Raw genomic sequence first — 17,631 nt, 5'->3', positions numbered from 1 at the left:
ATCGTTGTCCACAGAGATGTTTTGTCAGGATGAGAGTTTACAAGATGGATGGTTTTAAGATTGGAGCTGTATACCCAACTGCTCGAGTAGAACATATAATAGTTTTTCTATTGAACTTTGCAAGCAGAACCTTTAAAACTTTCAGTTAAATAGCCAGTTACTAGGTAGTTTTTCCAGATTAGGATAAAACTGAAGCACCTGAAGGAAATCGAACAACTGCGGAGTGGGAGACGGACAGAGAAGAAATGCAAGCATCCAGATATAAAGCTCCGTGGAGAAAGGGCAAAACAGAAATACAGAAATAAGTACTTTCTACTAGATGTGGTTCTTTATTCAACTCACAGTACATTCTACAGATGCACACGTGTTACATCACCTTAATACAACAGAGTCTTGTAATACCTCCTCTTAAAAATGATGAATTGGTCCTAAAAATATAAAGGAACAAATTTAAAGTCACCAAAACTGTACATTATTAAAAAGTCACTTAACACCACATTTGGTTTTTGTCCTTTTTTTTGTTGTTTTTTGAAAAAAAAAACAAAAAAAACCCCACTGTCCCTTTAAGTGTAATAGGGAACATCCACGTTTATTTCCTATCAGCGGTGTTGAGTTCAGTGTAAGAAACAAGTTTAAATAAAACCCAGACTGTGGAGTCATCCTGTCGCCTTCATAGCACACCAACCATGCCGTGCAACATTGTACATTGGCCCGTGTACAGCACAAAAAATATGTATCAATAAAAGGAATGTAAGGTTGAAACCCAGGCAGCACTGTGCCCAGCACTTCATCGTCAGCTCCTTTGCAATTCTAGTCTTTAAAAAGAGAGGATTTTAGCCTACTGTAGCCTTTCAGAGGTGTTCGTGTGGTCAGACGAGCTACAGAAAAACGTGTGTGTGTGAGAGAACTGCAGGTCTGAAGCTTTAATACACTCCTGTCAATCTTGATTACAGTGTAAAAGCAAACTTTCATTGTGTGTTCTCGCAAACGGACTATTTAATAAGTGCTTAAAATTACAGTGCCATCCTTTTGGTTGCACACAGTCAGAGACACAGATCAGGTGTAGCTAGCTGAATATTTACTCTTATCACACAGGAAAGTGAAATAAATAGTCTACGACTGACCGACCAACACTAAAAATCCTCCAGTTCCGGAAACCAGTGTCTTTCACACAGCAGCAGGAGATGGGTGTGTGTCTGTGTGTTTGTGTGGGACTGTGTGCATGTTTGTGTGTGGTGGTGGAAAAGTGTTTCACGTGTGCGTGCAAGACTTTAAGTGGAGGTTATACAACGTCTACTCATGACAGTCCAGAAACAGATTCCTTTTAGTTTAACTGGCCTTTTCATAAATCATCTAGACATCTCTATAAGGTAATCTGTACACATTCACTACAAGCTATTGCTATTAAATAATCCCAGCTATTGTAATCTTTATATATATTTATATATAGAATATATAATAAAAATATATTGAGCAAAAAAATTACTTCTAGGCATAAGACCACGTTACATTACATTTCCAATGAACAGGTAAGAAATGGCCCAAGCTCTGAAGAGTTTCGATACGTTTAGTCATTGAGTGGTGGCTAAGCAGGTCCAGTATCCAGCATGATGGCTGCAATAGTGTGATCGGTCCCTGACCTTCAGGGTGAGTCTGAGGGCCAAAATACTCAGGGCCTGAGACCGCGTCATCAACCCACAGCGGGGCTTGACCAAAGGCCTTGCTACGACATGGGGCTCACGTGAAAGGACATGACAGGAGAACGCTAACAAAAATGAGGTGCTGAGGTGAAGATGCAGAGACACGGAACAATGGAAGGTGAACAGAGACTCGTTCTCGCTATCTGCGATGGGGAATGGGTACAAGTTCAACCCAGTTCAGCTTTGGGCCCTTAGAAAAAGGTTAGGCCGGTAGAGGAAACAATAACAGACAAATAGCCAAAATCTATACATATATACCTTTACAGAGAATACACATAGCTGGAAGAAACTCCAGACAGTCTTAGCAGTAATGGAGAGTGTGTGACTGGGACGGTGAAAGCACCAACAGTCTACAGCCCCACCATCAGCGGGGATCGTCGTAGGCTCCTATTTCTCCTTATTTGAGTAGAACTCCGCCCAGCGGCTCTCAAAGAAACGCCTCATCGAATGTCCTGCCATTCCCACCTCTGACGTGTCTTCATTGAAGAGCTCACAGTTGTTGAAGACCAACTGAGCATCTGCTGCAAATTCCTCGCAGCTGAGGTACCTGAGATGAGGATAAACAGGCAGAGAAGCTTAGAACAAGGGACAAATGACTGGCAGGGATTAAAAATGTCTGAAAAATCCAAATCATTGAACTGTATAAAGTAAGAGCAGTTGATCTAACATCATTGTGATCTAAAGACTCTTGTGCTTTTCCATTCAGTTCTCATATAAGAGAGCGAGAGAGAGAAAGACTACCCCCCCCCCCTCCCCACTGCAATGCAGTGAACCCTACGCTTCTTTGCATTAATGAGACGTGCAGCATAATCAGCACTTACCCTCCTTGTAACAGTCTTTCTCTCATGGTGAGGAAGTCCATGGGGTTCTTGATGATTCGGCGGTAACCTGGCACCAGTCGGGGATTGACAGGTTCAAGGAATGGCCAGGCGTCTGCATGAGCCTCCATCTCCATTAGAATGATCCTGGCAGGAATTTTTTTTAAGAGTATTAACACGAATCCCCCGCAATGTAGCTGTCAAAACATCTCAGAAGACTTTAAAATCATATCATGCAGAGCTGGTGCACTCATGGCAGGTGGGACTCACTCGCAGAAGGTGAGGTCGGGTTGGTTGCGTGTTGTCATGCGGCGCCGTTTAGCGCTGCTTCCTTCTCCGGAGTGACGAGAAGATGAGGGAGGTGTCGTCACGTCTTTGTGCCGTGTCATCATTCCGCCACTGCGTCGTGTTGTCACCTCGTCCTCGGAGCTGTCGTCTTCGTAACGTCTCTTCTTCACCCTGGTGCGCTTTTTGGACAAGCGCAGTGAATCGTCTTCATCCTACAAAAAAGGAGAATATTTCTTAAAACGAAGCAATTTCAGGGATACGATCTTAAGATTGAAAAACGGCTCAAAGTGTTATGACGTCAAGAGTGAGAAGAGGAGTTCTCACCTTAGCGACACAAGTGGGACAAAACCAGTCTCCCTCTGGAATCTGGGTGATTTTAGGCCGCAAGCAGTACATGTGGCAGCCACGATCGCAGCCGTCGCACAGCAGCAGGCACTCATCATTGTCTCCCTTCTTGCAAACTTGGCAGGTCTTTAAAAAAAAAAAGAAAAAGAAAGAAAAGAGAGAAGCATTTATCCCATAAAGGTTAGAAACCTTAGGAGTTTGAGAAGAATTTAGTGAAATTAAGTCCAACCAGGCATTTCTAAGATTTCTTACCACTTTAGTCACAGATCTCTCCCAAGCAATGGCCTTTTCCAACTGAAGTAAACACAGACACAGCTGGGGAGCACTACGGCAGCGGTCTAAAGCCTGACGCCATGTCCGCAGTCGAGACGTGATTTCACTTTCCAGACTGGAACAGAAGAAAATTAGTTAACCCCAAAAAAAGAAAAAAAAAAAAGTGTACCATATGAAATGTAGGATTCATTTATCCCATTTAGTCCAGGTTGTTTTTCTCACCTGATGACATCCATGGGATGCTCCTCTCCAGGTGTGGGAGTGAGAGGAGCGAGGCGCATCACTTCTGCGGGGTTCCAGAGCGGCTCCTTCAGGTAGCGTCTCTCGATGTTTCGCTCGAGGTTGGCTAGCCGCAGCACGCCCAGGTCCAGCGGGTGTGTGGCGATTCGCGGCAAGCCAGACCACTCCTTCTTGGTTCGCACGATCCAGTCGTCACGTGGGTCAGCGTCATGTTCGTAGTATTGGAGGTCATCGCGTGTGGAGTCTGGATCTGGGATTGTGTAGGGCTTAAAGGAGACAGAGATAGGAGGAATTTAAGTATCAGTGACTGACTTTAACACACATCGGGTTTCAACAGAGGAAATGTGTTATCAGTGTTTTAAGGTTTACCTGAAATTCGGCCATTGGTGCGTCTGTGGTTGTTTCAGCATCGGTCATAGCGCTCTGAGGAAGTGCCTTGAAAAAACAAAATAAAATAAGTTTTACTACAAAAAATTTAAAAAAATCTACATGCACATTTGTTGTAACTTAGATACTTTTCTTGTTGCCATTTAAAGTTTACGCATATTCAAACCTAAAGCTGCATCCTGGAGCATTGTATGAATACTTTTTTAAAGCAGAGACACACACAAAGCAGGGATATCGAGGTCTGCAGAGGATATGAACTTCTTGTGCAAACATTTCCTGCTTTTATTTTCTTTAAATCACATTAATTCACTCCTGTTAAAGCTTTAAGAATACAGAGTGGTTCTGTTTTATTGTGTGGTTTTAGTTGTGATTTTCTACCTTCAAATGGAGGTCAGCAGCAATAACCCGCTGTTCCAGGTCCTCCACCCACTGTAGTGCGCTGATGTCTGTCTCCACTGTTTTCTCCTGCACTTGCCAGGGCTGCTGCAGAGCCTCTAGCAGAGCATCCTTCTCTTCTACCTTCAACTCAAAGATTGGGTCTAATTGGATGAGAAAATCTTAATGAGAACAAATATGGCACAATTATGGGAAAGCTCATAATGATCCAGTTAACAACATTCACCGTTAATCGGTTTGGTGCATATCTCGGCCAAGCTCTCCATGTGTTTGGCTAAATGCTTATGGAGCACCTTCTCCCTGATGCCTCTTGGATGGAGGGACTGCAAGGTGATAAACAGTTCCTCTGGGGTCTTGATCCACCACCAGCCACGCACCATTGCTGGAGGGGGGAAAGAAAAAGAAGCAAAATTAAACACATTAAACAAGTGAAAAAAGAAACCAAAAACACAGGAAGAGTATGTCACCCCAGAAAACAGTGAAGGCCACAGAAATCTTCATGCATATTTATGGAATTCAAATAATTTCTGAGGTAAAACTGATACATTTCAGTACTTACATGCTGGGATAGGCTTGACCACTAGCTGTGTGAAGTACTGCTGTTCAAGCTCCTGGAAAACTGAGTTTGGTGGGCGGCCGCGGCGTTTTGCTGCAGCTCCACGGGGCCCTCTGCGGGCAGGACTGCTCCCTCTGCTGCCTCTCCTTCGCCTGCGAGCTGGTCTGGCAGGTGTGGCAGGAGTGGATGGAGCTGGAAGATTGGGAGTTGGAAGGAGCTGAGGGTTTGTTGGTGGAGAACTGGCTGGGACAGCACAACCAGGGCCTGTAGGTGGAATGTCCTGTAGTGCTGGTGGTGCTGGAACCACAGGGTCAGCAGGAGGTAGGCAAGGCAAAAGTGGGTCCGGCTAAGAAGGAGGAGATTATTGATTTTTACATTATACAGACTGTGCATTGTTGTAATATTTACTATCATCATTCTGGTGGCTAACCTGCACGAGTGGAGCAGTAAGTGCAGACAGAGCACTCGGGATCTGCGGGAGAAGTTTGGGGGGTGAGCTGGGTGAAGTGGGCGTCTGGAGCTCAGTCAGAGAGTTATCATCACACGGTTGTTTGGGGAGCAGGTTGAACCACTGTCCTTGCTTCTCTGCAATCTCTTTAACACTCTCCTCCGGTCGATTACCCTCTGGAGCTTCCCCTGCTGATGAGCATGTGCCATTCATCACTGCTTCCTGTGATTGGCTGAGCCAGCTCTGGAAAGCCGCTTGTGTGAGGTCTTGTGTCCCGCTATTTGGTGATCCTGGCCCTTCCTCACTCCGGGACCTGACGCTACTTCTACGCCGGCGGCGGATTTTTGCTGTGCGGAGGTGAAGCTCAACTTCAGGTTTGATTTTCCGGGGACGTCCGCGTCCTCTCGGCCTGCTCATGAGGGATGCAGTGCCCGGGAGGGGATCCTCCTCCTCCGCAGAGAAGGTCTGGGCCTGGCCTGGGGTCGCAGAAGTCGGAGAGGAAGGCAGAGTAGGAGGAGGAGTGGTTGGTAAGGGAGCTTCCTCAACTTTGGGCTCCTTTTTGGGCTCTTTTTTAAGGAAGGTGACAGGCACCTCCGCTATAAGGACTTCTCCAGAAGCTACAAGATAGAACAGTAAGGAAATGCTGAAGTAACGACAGACAAGTCAAGGGTTTATAAAGCATAAATATTCGAGTTTAGACTCAGACTTACTCAGCAGCTCTTCAGGGCCCTCGACGAGAACTCCTCCAAGGTGAGGTAGGGCCAAATATCTGCGCCGGTAACGGTCCTGCCCCAGCAGTATGGCCCGCATGGAATGAGATGACTGTAGCAGCTTTTTACGGAAAAACGCTTGGCGCTGTGGAGGATTAAGAGCAAAGGAATATTTAATATTAAGCAACAAACATGTATACAGCACTGTGCCTGTGTCATATCAGCTTTACCTTAGTTAGCTTATCTATCTGCCTTTCAAGCTCTGGAATGCTAGCATTGGTAGGGCTCTCGCTCTGCAGCAAAGAAGGAGTTCAATTAGTCTCAAGTGCATGCATGATCGTGCTGTAGTTAAAACAGTAGAGCTGAAACATACATCACTGAGTTTGGGTTCTTCTTTGCGTGCACGGCGGTTCCCTCTCTCAAGGATTACACCACTCTCCTCCAGGCTGAGGTTCTCCTCCTCAGCTACTCTTGCACTACGCCTCCTCTCCTCAAAACACAGCTCTTCCTCTGAGCGTCCTGTACGACGTGATAGCACCGCCTTCAGCCTGGCAGGAGGAAAACAAGTCCAACATTTAATACTGCTTGGATAAGTAGCAGAACTGAAAATAAGCGTTTAAGAACATTGATCTTACTTTCGGAGTTTCCCCTCAATGATCCACTTGTTCTTCCTGTAGGTTGTCATATTCTCCACTGTGTTGTCAATATCACTGAAATTTAAAACAAACACTGATCTTACTATTTCTTGAGTAAACTCTCCCTTTAAGCAGTCTTAGAACAAGTAATCATCTTGAACATACTTGATCACAGTGTTACTGCTGTTAAGCTCTTCCACAAGGAAACCCAGGATGGCTGCCTTGGTGTCAGGAGGCAGGGCGTGAAATGGTTTGGTTCTCAGGGTGTTGCACACTTCTGTCTCATAGCCATGAGCTTCCAAAAAAATGCGAAGTACTTCTGAAACTGTGCTGCGGCTCAGCTCCAACTCAACCAGCTTTTCCCCAAGGATCTTTACCGACTGGAGATTAAAGAAAAACTCAGACTAACGGGTTTCCGCCACATACCAAATGGGGGTACATTAATAAGCAGAATGCTTGAAGTGTATCACACACACCTGATAATACGATGGTAGGCCTGGATCATGTAGTGCAGCCTCCACCAGCTTTATCAGTAGATCCTGCAGCTCTCCTTGGCTGTCACCCAGGCCCAGGAGGCCTTCCTGCAGGGTAGCAAGGCTGGGGATGTCCTTGGGTATGTTGAGACCGATCACCTTTCCATACCCGTGTAAGAACTCTACCACAGCCAGACAGTGTGCAAAAGCTGTTCCAGAAAGCACCACACCAGGAATACGGGACAGCTCCGGGAGGGGCTATTGGAAACAAAGTTCAAAGGTCACAAAACATCAGTTTTTACATCAAAATTTAAAAAAAAAAACCATTTTCTAAAAAGGGGGTTAAATTAAAACTCACTTTGTGATCAGTGAGACACATATCCTCTGTGGGCTTCTTCAGCTCTTCGGCTATCAACTGCTGCCTCTTCCGCTCCTCCATCCGTCGCTGGGCCTGTGCTCTCCGCTCTGCTGCCCTCTTAGCAGCCAGAACAGCCTGAGCTGCAGCCTCTGCCTCCGCCTGAGCTTTAGCCAGGGCCTTGGCTTTACTCCGAGCCCCCAGCACCCTCTTACCCTGGGCCACCCTTTCCGTGTCAGTCTGCTGAACCGGTGGGGTGGGCTCAACCTTAATTGACCTCCTCCGGCCGAGATTCTTAGGCTCTGCAGCAGACTCTGATGCCGGCTGTGAAGCCTGTGGCGCTGATGGGTCAGCTGGTTCAGCCTTTGCCTCTAGGTGCTGGGCCTCTTGCTCGAGCTAAAACAAAAATGAATAAAATAAAATAAAATAAGAAATAAACACAAAATGATGAAGAGGTGGAGGTGATAAAGATGTGCGTCTGAGGACACGAGTGTTAAGCATTTTTCTTTACCTTTGCTCTCTTTTTTTCATCTCTCATTTTCTTAATCTTTGCATCCTCCCTTCTCTTCATTCTTGCCTAAAAAAACAATAAATAAACGGCACCAACAACATCAGGATGATAAATGAATAGTGTAACAGATCAGGATTACAATCAACTTGATCTACATACCTTTCTTTTCATTTTCTTTTTGATTTTAGCCAATTTCTCCTTTTCCTCCTCTGTGAGAGCTTCTATTTTTAAACACAGGGAATTAAAAATTATTTAGTCGCAGTAGAAAGAATGAGTTTATATAATGAGCAAAGACATTACGCACAACTTCTTTACTCACCCTTGGCTTCAAGTCGTTTAAGCAGCTTGGCATCAACCTTGCTAAGGAAATCAATCATCTTCGGTTTAGGAGGTCTACCGGGGCGACGGACCTGTCCTCCCTTTACCGCACGAACCCTGCGAGGTTTTTCTTTATCGGGATTTGGAGGTCGACCACGACGACCAGTGATGGCCATGATCATAGAGGGAACTTCCTCATTAGCCAGAAGGACCCACTTCACACCCTATAAAACACAGAGAAAACAGACTTTCAAAAACAATTTTCCTATATATTTTTTAAGCATTTTTAATACCTAAAGTTTAACTGTTGAGTATTTGAATACTTTATAGTTCTAATGTGAAAATATACAGACCTCGGGAGTTTCTCTCTCTTCGTAGAAGTCTCCAACAGGCATGCGTGGACTGAAGCTGAAGTGTTCTCGCGTGACCACACTGTCTGTGTGTTTCTTCAAGTACTGTGTCATTAAGTAATAAAGACACAGCCGGAGAAGCATGAGACAAAAATCCGAGTTTTAACATAATATAAAACCATAAATGAGAAGACCATGATTTTAAGAGTTTCAAATAACTTTTTAAGAATAATTAAAAAGTTCTGGGAAATTCACCTTGATAATTTCTGGAAACTGTTTCATCCTCCTTCCACAAGGAGTATAGTACCAAGTTTCGCCCTTCATCCGGTTCTCCATTTTCTTCACACGAATCTCTCTCTTCCAACTACAATTAAAACAGCATTGATCATTACAGTCTTGTCATACCTTTTTCCAACTAATTTAAGGATATTTTTGTAAACAACAAATATGAATTTATCATCTTTCCAGATATACGTCTGGTTTAGTTTGTTTACATCTAGGTTTCCATGGTATCACATTTGGCTAGCAAGGACAAAACCTCACTGAAAAATTGACATTGTTAATGAAGACGTTTTTATAATAATTTAACTTGACATCAGTTATTAAAGCTTCAGCAAAGATAAGCGTGCTCACTAAATCCAAATAGCGCTTCTGTCATGTGAATATTTGACTGTGTTGACTTAGAATTTTTTTTTATATGACGAGTTCTGACTGAATTTGTGTCGTGTAAAAGCTCAATAAACAGTAAAAGGAAACTTTACCCGTGCAGCAGAGGGAACTGGACCTGCTCCTCTGTTGCCACTCTTCGTCTGCCAGATTCACCTGTTCCAACAAACCAAAGGTTTACCATCAAACTCTTAAACAGTGACATCTTCTTTCAACAAAATGGCCTTTTCATTACCTGCAGTGGAGCTGTCGTCGTTTTCATCAGCATCATCACCAGCTGTTTCTGCATCTTGTTTCTTCACCCTTTTCATCTTCTTGGCTTTCTCGACTGTTGGGCTGATAGATGAAGCGTTGGCCAAAACAGCATCAATCGTGGCTGTTATTGGATCAACCTCTTCTGTGGAAGGCCCAGCCTCCCCAGATGTTTCGTGCGCATCAACCTTTAGAGACTTCTTTCTCTTTCTGCCCTTAGCTGGCTCCACATTAGTCCCTTCCTGTTCGTTAGACTTCATTTTCTCCACCTTTGGGGTTCGACCCCGAGGCTTCGGCTGGACCTCCTCTGGAGCTGAACACAAAAGAGAAAAAAAATATTGTAAGGTAAAATCTAATACTATTAGAATAGCACTCTGTTGGAAGTCGACTGTTAAATACCTGCAGGTTTAATCCATATTGCCTTAGTAGTTCGAGGTTTGCGTGGTTTCCCTGGGGTTTTCAGATTTCCTCCGGCAGCTGGCAAAGTCTGATCAGTAACTTGTTGGAGTGGGTGTACAGCAGGGCTCTGTGCTGGGGTACTGAAGGCGATGAAGTTCTCATCTCTCATCTTGAAACTTGGTGGTGTCATTGTGTCATCAGCAGCGATTTTAGTATTAATGCCTCCAGATGAGTCTGGTGTATCATGTCCTCTGGGATCCCAGCCTGCTTCAGGTCCTGAGAATGAACAGAGCTCAAGACTAAGTAAGTGATGTTAGGCGTACAGTTCCAACAGAGAAAAGAATATTCTGATAAAGAATAATACTCTATTATTTAAACTGACAACTTCTTCCTGTCAAATGATGCCATACTAGTTTTAATGATCAGAAAAGAAATAACTGTACCTTGCTGAGATGACACAAACAAGTGTGTGTTGGACACATCACTCAAATCAACAGGAGGCTCTTCAGTCTGAGAGGTGTTGTCTAGAGAAGACTCCATCACTGATTCTCCTGTAATTTCGCAGCTGTTCCTGGTTTCTTCTGCTTCTGAGGTCTCTCCTTCCCTGGTGGAGTCTAATGTGTTGTCTCTGGAGTCTTCCACAGAAAAGCTGCTATCTACAGAGTTGTCAAATATACTAGATGGCTCCTCTTCTGCGCAGGAAGTGTTGTCAAACTGAGAATTGCCCTTTCTCACGTGAAAGCTGTTGTCAAAGTGAGTCGAGTCCTCTATCCATGAGCTATCACCGCCTAAAAGAGAGGTCTTTTCTAAAGTAGAGTCGACACTGATTCCAGAGGGGGTGTTGCAGGTTGAATTGCCGTCATACTGAGAGGCCGGATGCGAAGAGTTTGCAAAGCTTGTCCTGCTAAGGTATGGAGACTTTCTGAGAGGAGCTTGGTCTATCGTGCAGTCCTCTGCTGCCCAGACATCACTTGGCATGTGGTGATTTTCAGAATCTGTTTGCCCATTCTTGGGCTTTTGATCAGGAGCGAGTGTGGTTTGTAAAGTTTTCCCAGGAAGCTCAGAGAGGGATTTGGGTGGCTGACTTTCAGATTTATGACTCTCAGGTGCTTCCAGCTGTGGCATCCTTACCAGGCCTGAATCAAGCAAAGGGAGGTGTTCCTCTGCGTTTTCATTTCTTTTATCAGCTAGTGCTTTCCTGTCCTCACAATGGCCATGGTGCTCAGACTTGGAAGGTGACTGCTTTAGCACACGAGGAGGAGCGGTGTTAGGAGGATGTCGCTCAAGGTCAGAACTTTGGACCACTCCAGAAGATGTACCCGTTACAGGAGGAACAGACACCAAGGCAGGAGGGCTGGGTAGGGGTGCAGTCCTGGAGGCTTGAGTGGTTAGAAGAGGTAGGGTAGACAGAGGTCTCACTGTAGGACTTACATGGTCAGTGATCGAGGGCAAATTCATGCCCCCTGGTGGTGATGAAGCAATGGAAAGACCCAAATCAACAGCTTGAGGAGTGTATTTCTGACCCTGCAGTGTGAATGCTGGTTCACTGCCAACTAGAGGAGTTTTTTCCACTGAAGAGGGTGATGCAGATGGCAATGAGCAAGGGCCAGGTGGTGTCAAGGTTGAAGGTCCCAATAAAGACATCTGAGATGGAGCTAAACCGCCAGATAAGGAATTTGCAGCCACAGAGTCAGAAATCAGTTTTGGGGGTCCAGGCTTTTCATGTTGACCTCCAGATGCATCAGAGAAACGTGGTGGCATCAAAGGTGGCTTAGATTCTTGAACCATTTGCCTCTCAACCAACAAGCTGGGTTCAGAGTAAGTAGATGCAGACACTATGGAAGGAGGCGACTGTTGTACAGGAAGTCCAGAAACAGTTGCAGGCTTTTGATGAAATGCAGACTCCAATGATGAAGAGACTGAAGAAACTGCTGCAGGTCTAGACAAACTATCAGTCGAAGCAAGAGGTGTAGACAGCTTTGAAGGTGATACAGGAAGCGATGAGGTGGATGAAGACCCCACTAACAGATGCTTGAATCCTGCAGGTGATATATCACTCATGCCAGGAGGGGGAGGCCTGAGGCCTTGAACCATCAGGGGAGGAGAAGAGAGCCTGGGAGCAGCTGTTGGAGATGGGGCAAAGGATACACTGGGAGGTGTTGATATTTGTGGTGAAGTAGATTCTACATCAGGAGACGAAATTATAGTGGGTCCAGCCTCAGATGTAGGAGATCCAGAGAAAGCAGGAGCTGCAGACACCTGAGGTGGTGTTGAGGACTTGGTTAAAGAAACAGATGTATTTGCTGTAGCCACAGAGAGCTGCGACTGAGGAGGTGGGTTAACAGCTGGATCTCTGACTGGGGAAGACATTTCTGGGCGCTGAGCTGCTGGCTGTTCCGAAAGCTGACGATAATCACTCGGAGGACCCACATGAGCAGCAGGAGGTTTGGATTGGTGACTATCAGTCTTGGGTAGCCTCTGGGCAACAGGTGACCTATCACTGCCGTTGTAGCTTGTGTCTACCTCCCTGACAGTTTCCCTCGTATGCCCTAAAATAAGGAGGGGAAAAAAACATAGCAAAACTGTTAATATAATGCGAGATTGTTGTACACTGAAACACATGGTTTTTATTCTCATACTAAACATAGATAGTGAAAATAAAAAAATAATAATAATTTCGACTGATCAGACATTAAACATAGTCAAACATTGGCACCTGCTGGTTAAATAATGGCACTGTCCCCAATAATAAATAATGTCAACGAGTGACGTAATACTGAACACTGTATTAACTAAGACTGGAAATATTTTCTGTTTTATTATGAATTAAACACTTGATGATTTATTTATCCTTTTCCAGGAATTAAAAGGTGACTCATTAAATTGCAATATTTTGTCTAAATACATTTGGCTTTCTGATTACCAGGACAAAACATCAGCTGTTTCTGTTGGTCAAGTAATCAATTCACATTTAACAACTAACACAGTCTATCACAGTTATTTGTATCACTCAAAAGCTGGCATTAAAATGAGGAAATAGACTATACACAGATTGATTAAATTGATTGAAACTGCAAAAAACAAAAATATATTTAAGGGTCACCTTGCATTGGAGAGGACATCCCCACATTGCTAGAGTGGGGGCTCCGTTCCCTGCTGTGGCCCTTTGGAGATCCACTATCCTGCACAGCTGATGGTGACATCATTTGTGCCGAGGACATCCCCACGGGCAGAGGGCTGCCAGTGCTCCCTCTGCCTAAGCTGTGGTGCTGAGGGCTGCCACGTGGAGGAGTGAAATTCTGAGAAGCTGGAGGCATCATCTGAGCCTGGGCTTGTGGCTGAGTTTGCTGTTGTGGTGGCGGCTGCTGCTGCTGCTGCTGGGGTGATGACAGGGACGGGTGCTGATGCTGGTAATACGGCATCCCATTCGGCATCATGCCGTAATGCTGTGGTTGCTGGTGCTGCTGGTGGCGGTGGTGTGGGAGAGGCTGGGAGGAATGGAAGTGTTGTTGTGATGCCTGATGAGGGGTTGCCTGTAAGGACTGCTGCTGGTGATGCTGTGGTGGTGTAATCCCAGGATGTGCTTGACTCTGGTAGGTCCCATACATGCCATGGGAATTATAACTCATCTGCTGGGTGCCAGGGTTACTCCTGTTCCAGTACTGGTTCCCCGTGAGAGGCATGTTCGCTGGGCCTGAAACAGGGGCCTGATGGGAGCTTTCTATCCCCCCATTCAGCTGGTACTGTCCATGACCCTGGAACTGATGCTGTGACTGAGGCTGAACCATCCCAGGTGTAGACTGCTTCTGATGCATCCCATGCGCAGGAGAGTTGCTCACAGCTGGGCCATACTGAGGGTGCCCTCCCCACAAGTAGTCATAGCCCACGCTGCTCTGGTGGTGGTTGCTCAAGTGTGGATAAGGGGCCGATGGTGGGTGGGAACCAGGGACACTGGATCCGAGTACAGTAGTGACGCCATTCACATTCATTTCGCCATTCATATCTGTTAGTAAGAAATACAAGTTGAAAAAAAGCTATAATGGTAAAAATCTGTCTCTGAGTCACTGAGATCTGGGGCCTGTACTGCAAAGCAATTTCAACATACCCAAGACATCATTCCCTTATCTGGTTTCACACTTTGTCAATCAGGCTAAGTGGTCAATATGGTTACCAACTCCATAAATCAAGCCAGGGTTTCCCAATCTAGCTATGACCATGTGCACATTAAAAGGGTGACAATGGCAGCATTTGACCAATCATCCACAAATCTACTGAAGGTAGAGTACTGATGTTACAAAGGAATAAAATTAAAATATTAAAAAAAAACTATAAGGAGTTTTAACACATAATACAGACTGAAAGCAGTGTGTGGGCATGTGAGAGAGGAAAAGGATAGTATTACAATTGTTGTATGAACGTGTGCGGACTTTAAGTGATATAGTCAGTAAGACTGGAAAAGGCCCAGTATGCCAAAAACATCTGGCCTAACTGAAGCAAGAAAGATAAGCTGGAAAAAATGCTGCGTAAGTTACCAGGCGTTTCAGTATTACAGTTCATTCAATGTCAAGATGTGCCTAAGACACTTCTAGCTTTCTCTTTCAACTGCAGCCCAAGTGATGTCAAGTGTTTTGAGAAGAAGGAAACAGCACACACACAAAAAGTTCAAACCGGTCAGGGTACTTTTTCCTACTTGTAGTTTGTGGAAATGTCATCAGTTTCATGGCTTAGGTGAGCACCGCATAAATATATTAAGGATAATATAACAATAAATATCATTGCAGGAAACAAAAAAACATCAGGAATGATAAAGTCTCACCTGAAGAAAAGGGAAATCTGAGTTTCTTAATTGATGTTCAGCAAATAAAAGCAAAAATTTCAGTTTCTAAAACCTCTAGGTCTTTTCTCCAAAGAAATGCTCTAGTGATGAATTCATATACCTGATGTTGTCTTATCTTGAACATAAACCGCTCTAGCAGGTGAGTTCTGCACTATAAGTTACCACGGTGATATATTCCAAGTTGAACAACAATCCTACCATTGAAAACCCAGGGTTTTAACCCTGTAGTTCTCAGTAAGAACTCAGTAAGCCCCCTAATCCCACTTTATGGTAAAGGCCACAATTTTTTTCTTTTATATATAAACAGTAAGGTTCATTTTATTCTAAGGTGCAGAAATACTCACTCTTCCCCTGCTGAGGAAAACTCATGGAGGACCCGTTAGTATAAAGAGAATCCCCTGAGGAGAGTTTCAGTCCTGAGTTTGCTGAAGAGTGAGTGCCATAGTTGAAATGATTATTTGAATCCATCTGAAAAACATCAAAAATAAATAAATAGTTAATTTATTAAATGTATTCATTCAGTCTGCTACCTAATGTTAGTCTACAGTATGACGTATGGAAGCGGTGCAGGTACTGAGCACGGATTAAATGTGTGAGAATCTGCATGACCAAATGGCTCTCAAACATATTATTTAATTCATTTTCGCTTCTTTTCGTGCACTTTTGAAGGCAGTCGACGCTACGTAATGCGTGCTATTTCTTCCACGAAATGTCTTTCCTCGGTGATTCTGGCAGCTGCGGCTTGTGACAGGCAGCACCATTTCGCTCCAACAACAACCGTCAAAATGTCGCAGCCAGCAACAGCAGATGCCAGGCCCTAGCGAGTGTAATGGACAAACGGGATATTACGATAGAAGCTCATCATTACCGCTGATGAGGCACTGCTGCTGCTAACACGAGCTCAGGCTCTTCAGGTCTACGGTGATAAATGTACGGCCCAGACACAAACAGTCTGAAGACCCGGCGGCCTCAGCTCAATAACAATGGGAGTGATAATATTTCACACCGTGAGGCCTGGATAATTGTTTTCTACGCCACTCTCCGTTTAAAGGCTGTCTGCAATGCATAAATAGCCCTCAGGACACTTGATTTCCTATTTCAGTAAGGCCGTTGCAATAGCAGGCGTTAGCTTGTCGCGCTAGCTGCGCTAACAAACGAACAAACCCCCATTTCTACCACTTGCGAGTCAACTGAGCTAACCATTGATAACGTTGGATACAAGTTCAACTCTTCAAAAAGCCATTCAGACAGTTTATTTTAACGTGAAATTCCGTGCGAAAACCCACCCCGCTCCAGTTCCAAGGTTATTTAGCTAAATCATCACAAAAGAGCCTAGCTAACATACGCTAGCCACGTAGCTAACTTAATAGCATCCTTTACGTTTATCCAGAGTAAGCGCTGCGATGTTAGCTCATAGCCGGGTAGCAGGTACCATAACCACGCTACGTTGGATCCATGATGCCCATCAGTGATAGAGAGCTCCGCGAACGAAATAAATATCCACCGGTCTGCCGGTAATGACCAACATCAACCCCCTCATCAGGCTCGCTAGTTAACAGATGGAGGCGTGCTCCCCTTTTGTTCACGGGCTAACGTTAGCTAGCAGCCAGATGAAGTTACATTGTTTACGCTGCGAGCACAGACAATTTTCACAGAGCATCACGATCCTCCCACACTTCCACCGTCCAAAGTTTCCCCGATATTTCTCTAAAAGCGTGTCCGACCTTTCAGTCCTCGGGTCCCGAAGGCGCAGGTGTCTCTAAACGTTCTTCTTAACGGATGTGCGGGTGAAGATGGCAAGGCGATAAATAATAAACAACTATTCCCCTAACCTTTGGGTTTTAAATTAGCAAACATGGCTGGTGTGGTCCGGTGCAGCCATGATCACAGAACAGAGCGAACAGGAGCAAATGTCCCAACAATAACTACGTATGCATCCGGTTACATTTGTTCACTAAATTTCACCCAAAAAAAAGTAAATAAATAAAACTAAACAAATAAAAAATAAACAAGGACATTAAACTATAAATACAAATAGATAAAAGCTCAAACTTAGAAATAATAATAATAATAATAATAATAACTATTATTATTGATAATTATAATAATATAGGAATTATTATTATTATTATTAGTCAATACTAACAATAGTATCTGCTATTACAAGTAAAAGAATTACCAACCAAATGCACGTAAAACATGAAAAATAGTTCCTTTTTATTATGAAGAATTATAATAATTTTATTGCATTATTATTACAGATGTCTAGAATTGAAGCAGCATTAAAGAGACAAAGTTAAAATAATTTACTACATAATTGCTATGGTTAATTGACATATATTTTATGTTAATTTTGTTATGTTATTGTCTATTTATATATTATTATCATTTGATTATATTTTTTGTTTTTGCAATTCATATTATCTCTATATTGTTCAGATTTAATAATATTAATATATTCCTCTTTTTTACTTGTGTGTGTTGAATAGCAAGGCTTCTGACATATAATCCTTCCACTATGTAAAGGCATCTTTATGATTACTTTAAATGCTTCTAATTCTGATACTTATTGCTTCAATAGTATGATCGCAATTAGTATGTGCTTGTGACATTTATCATGTCTGAAACGTGTTGGAGGAAAATAAAAGTAAGTCAATCAAGCAATAGCTTCATT

The 17,631-nt window shown here is 43.9% G+C and overlaps 1 protein-coding gene across 3 annotated transcripts; it reads right to left on the bottom strand.

Moving 5' to 3' along the window:
• Positions 1 to 306: 306 nt before the first annotated feature.
• On the bottom strand, positions 307 to 16,880 carry baz2a (bromodomain adjacent to zinc finger domain, 2A). Of its 3 annotated transcripts, none has more exons than XM_080295596.1 (30): positions 16,682 to 16,880; positions 15,302 to 15,425; positions 13,224 to 14,123; positions 10,564 to 12,669; positions 10,121 to 10,396; positions 9,705 to 10,034; positions 9,565 to 9,625; positions 9,059 to 9,167; positions 8,807 to 8,908; positions 8,455 to 8,677; positions 8,295 to 8,356; positions 8,136 to 8,201; positions 7,628 to 8,020; positions 7,273 to 7,527; positions 6,962 to 7,176; positions 6,797 to 6,871; positions 6,535 to 6,709; positions 6,392 to 6,454; positions 6,162 to 6,306; positions 5,434 to 6,068; positions 5,007 to 5,349; positions 4,674 to 4,829; positions 4,430 to 4,590; positions 4,034 to 4,099; positions 3,647 to 3,930; positions 3,404 to 3,539; positions 3,131 to 3,277; positions 2,789 to 3,018; positions 2,522 to 2,665; positions 307 to 2,247 (listed from the first exon to the last, which is right to left on the bottom strand). In XM_080295596.1, the coding sequence occupies exons 2-30, from the start codon at positions 15,423 to 15,425 to the stop codon at positions 2,088 to 2,090; spliced, it is 8,142 nt and encodes a 2,713-aa protein (XP_080151722.1). In that variant the 5' UTR covers positions 16,682 to 16,880; the 3' UTR covers positions 307 to 2,087. The 3 variants fall into 3 exon arrangements, with proteins under 3 accessions (XP_080151722.1, XP_080151723.1, XP_080151724.1); XM_080295597.1 differs by lacking the exon at positions 16,682 to 16,880 and adding an exon at positions 16,338 to 16,608; XM_080295598.1 differs by lacking the exons at positions 15,302 to 15,425; positions 16,682 to 16,880 and adding an exon at positions 14,937 to 15,066.
• Between the last annotated feature and the right edge of the window lie 751 nt (positions 16,881 to 17,631).

This window comes from Astatotilapia calliptera, chromosome 20 (genome assembly GCF_964374335.1).
Source record: "Astatotilapia calliptera chromosome 20, fAstCal68.1, whole genome shotgun sequence".
NCBI classification, from domain to species: domain Eukaryota; kingdom Metazoa; phylum Chordata; class Actinopteri; order Cichliformes; family Cichlidae; genus Astatotilapia; species Astatotilapia calliptera.
Note: the sequence above shows the minus strand (reverse complement) of the source record. Positions and strands in the feature narration are given on the sequence as shown.

What these genes read in the sequence shown, in the direction of transcription:
- baz2a (XM_080295596.1), bottom strand. Translation starts at nt 15,425, where the DNA reads ATGGATTCAAATAATCATTTCAACTATGGCACTCACTCTTCAGCAAAC. An exon ending in GATGTCCTCTCCAATGCAAG is followed by an intron (nt 12,670 to 13,223) that starts GTGACCCTTAAA and finishes TCCTTATTTTAG; the next exon opens with GGCATACGAGGGAAACTGTC. An exon ending in AAGAGAGAGAAACTCCCGAG is followed by an intron (nt 8,678 to 8,806) that starts GTCTGTATATTT and finishes TGTGTTTTATAG; the next exon opens with GGTGTGAAGTGGGTCCTTCT.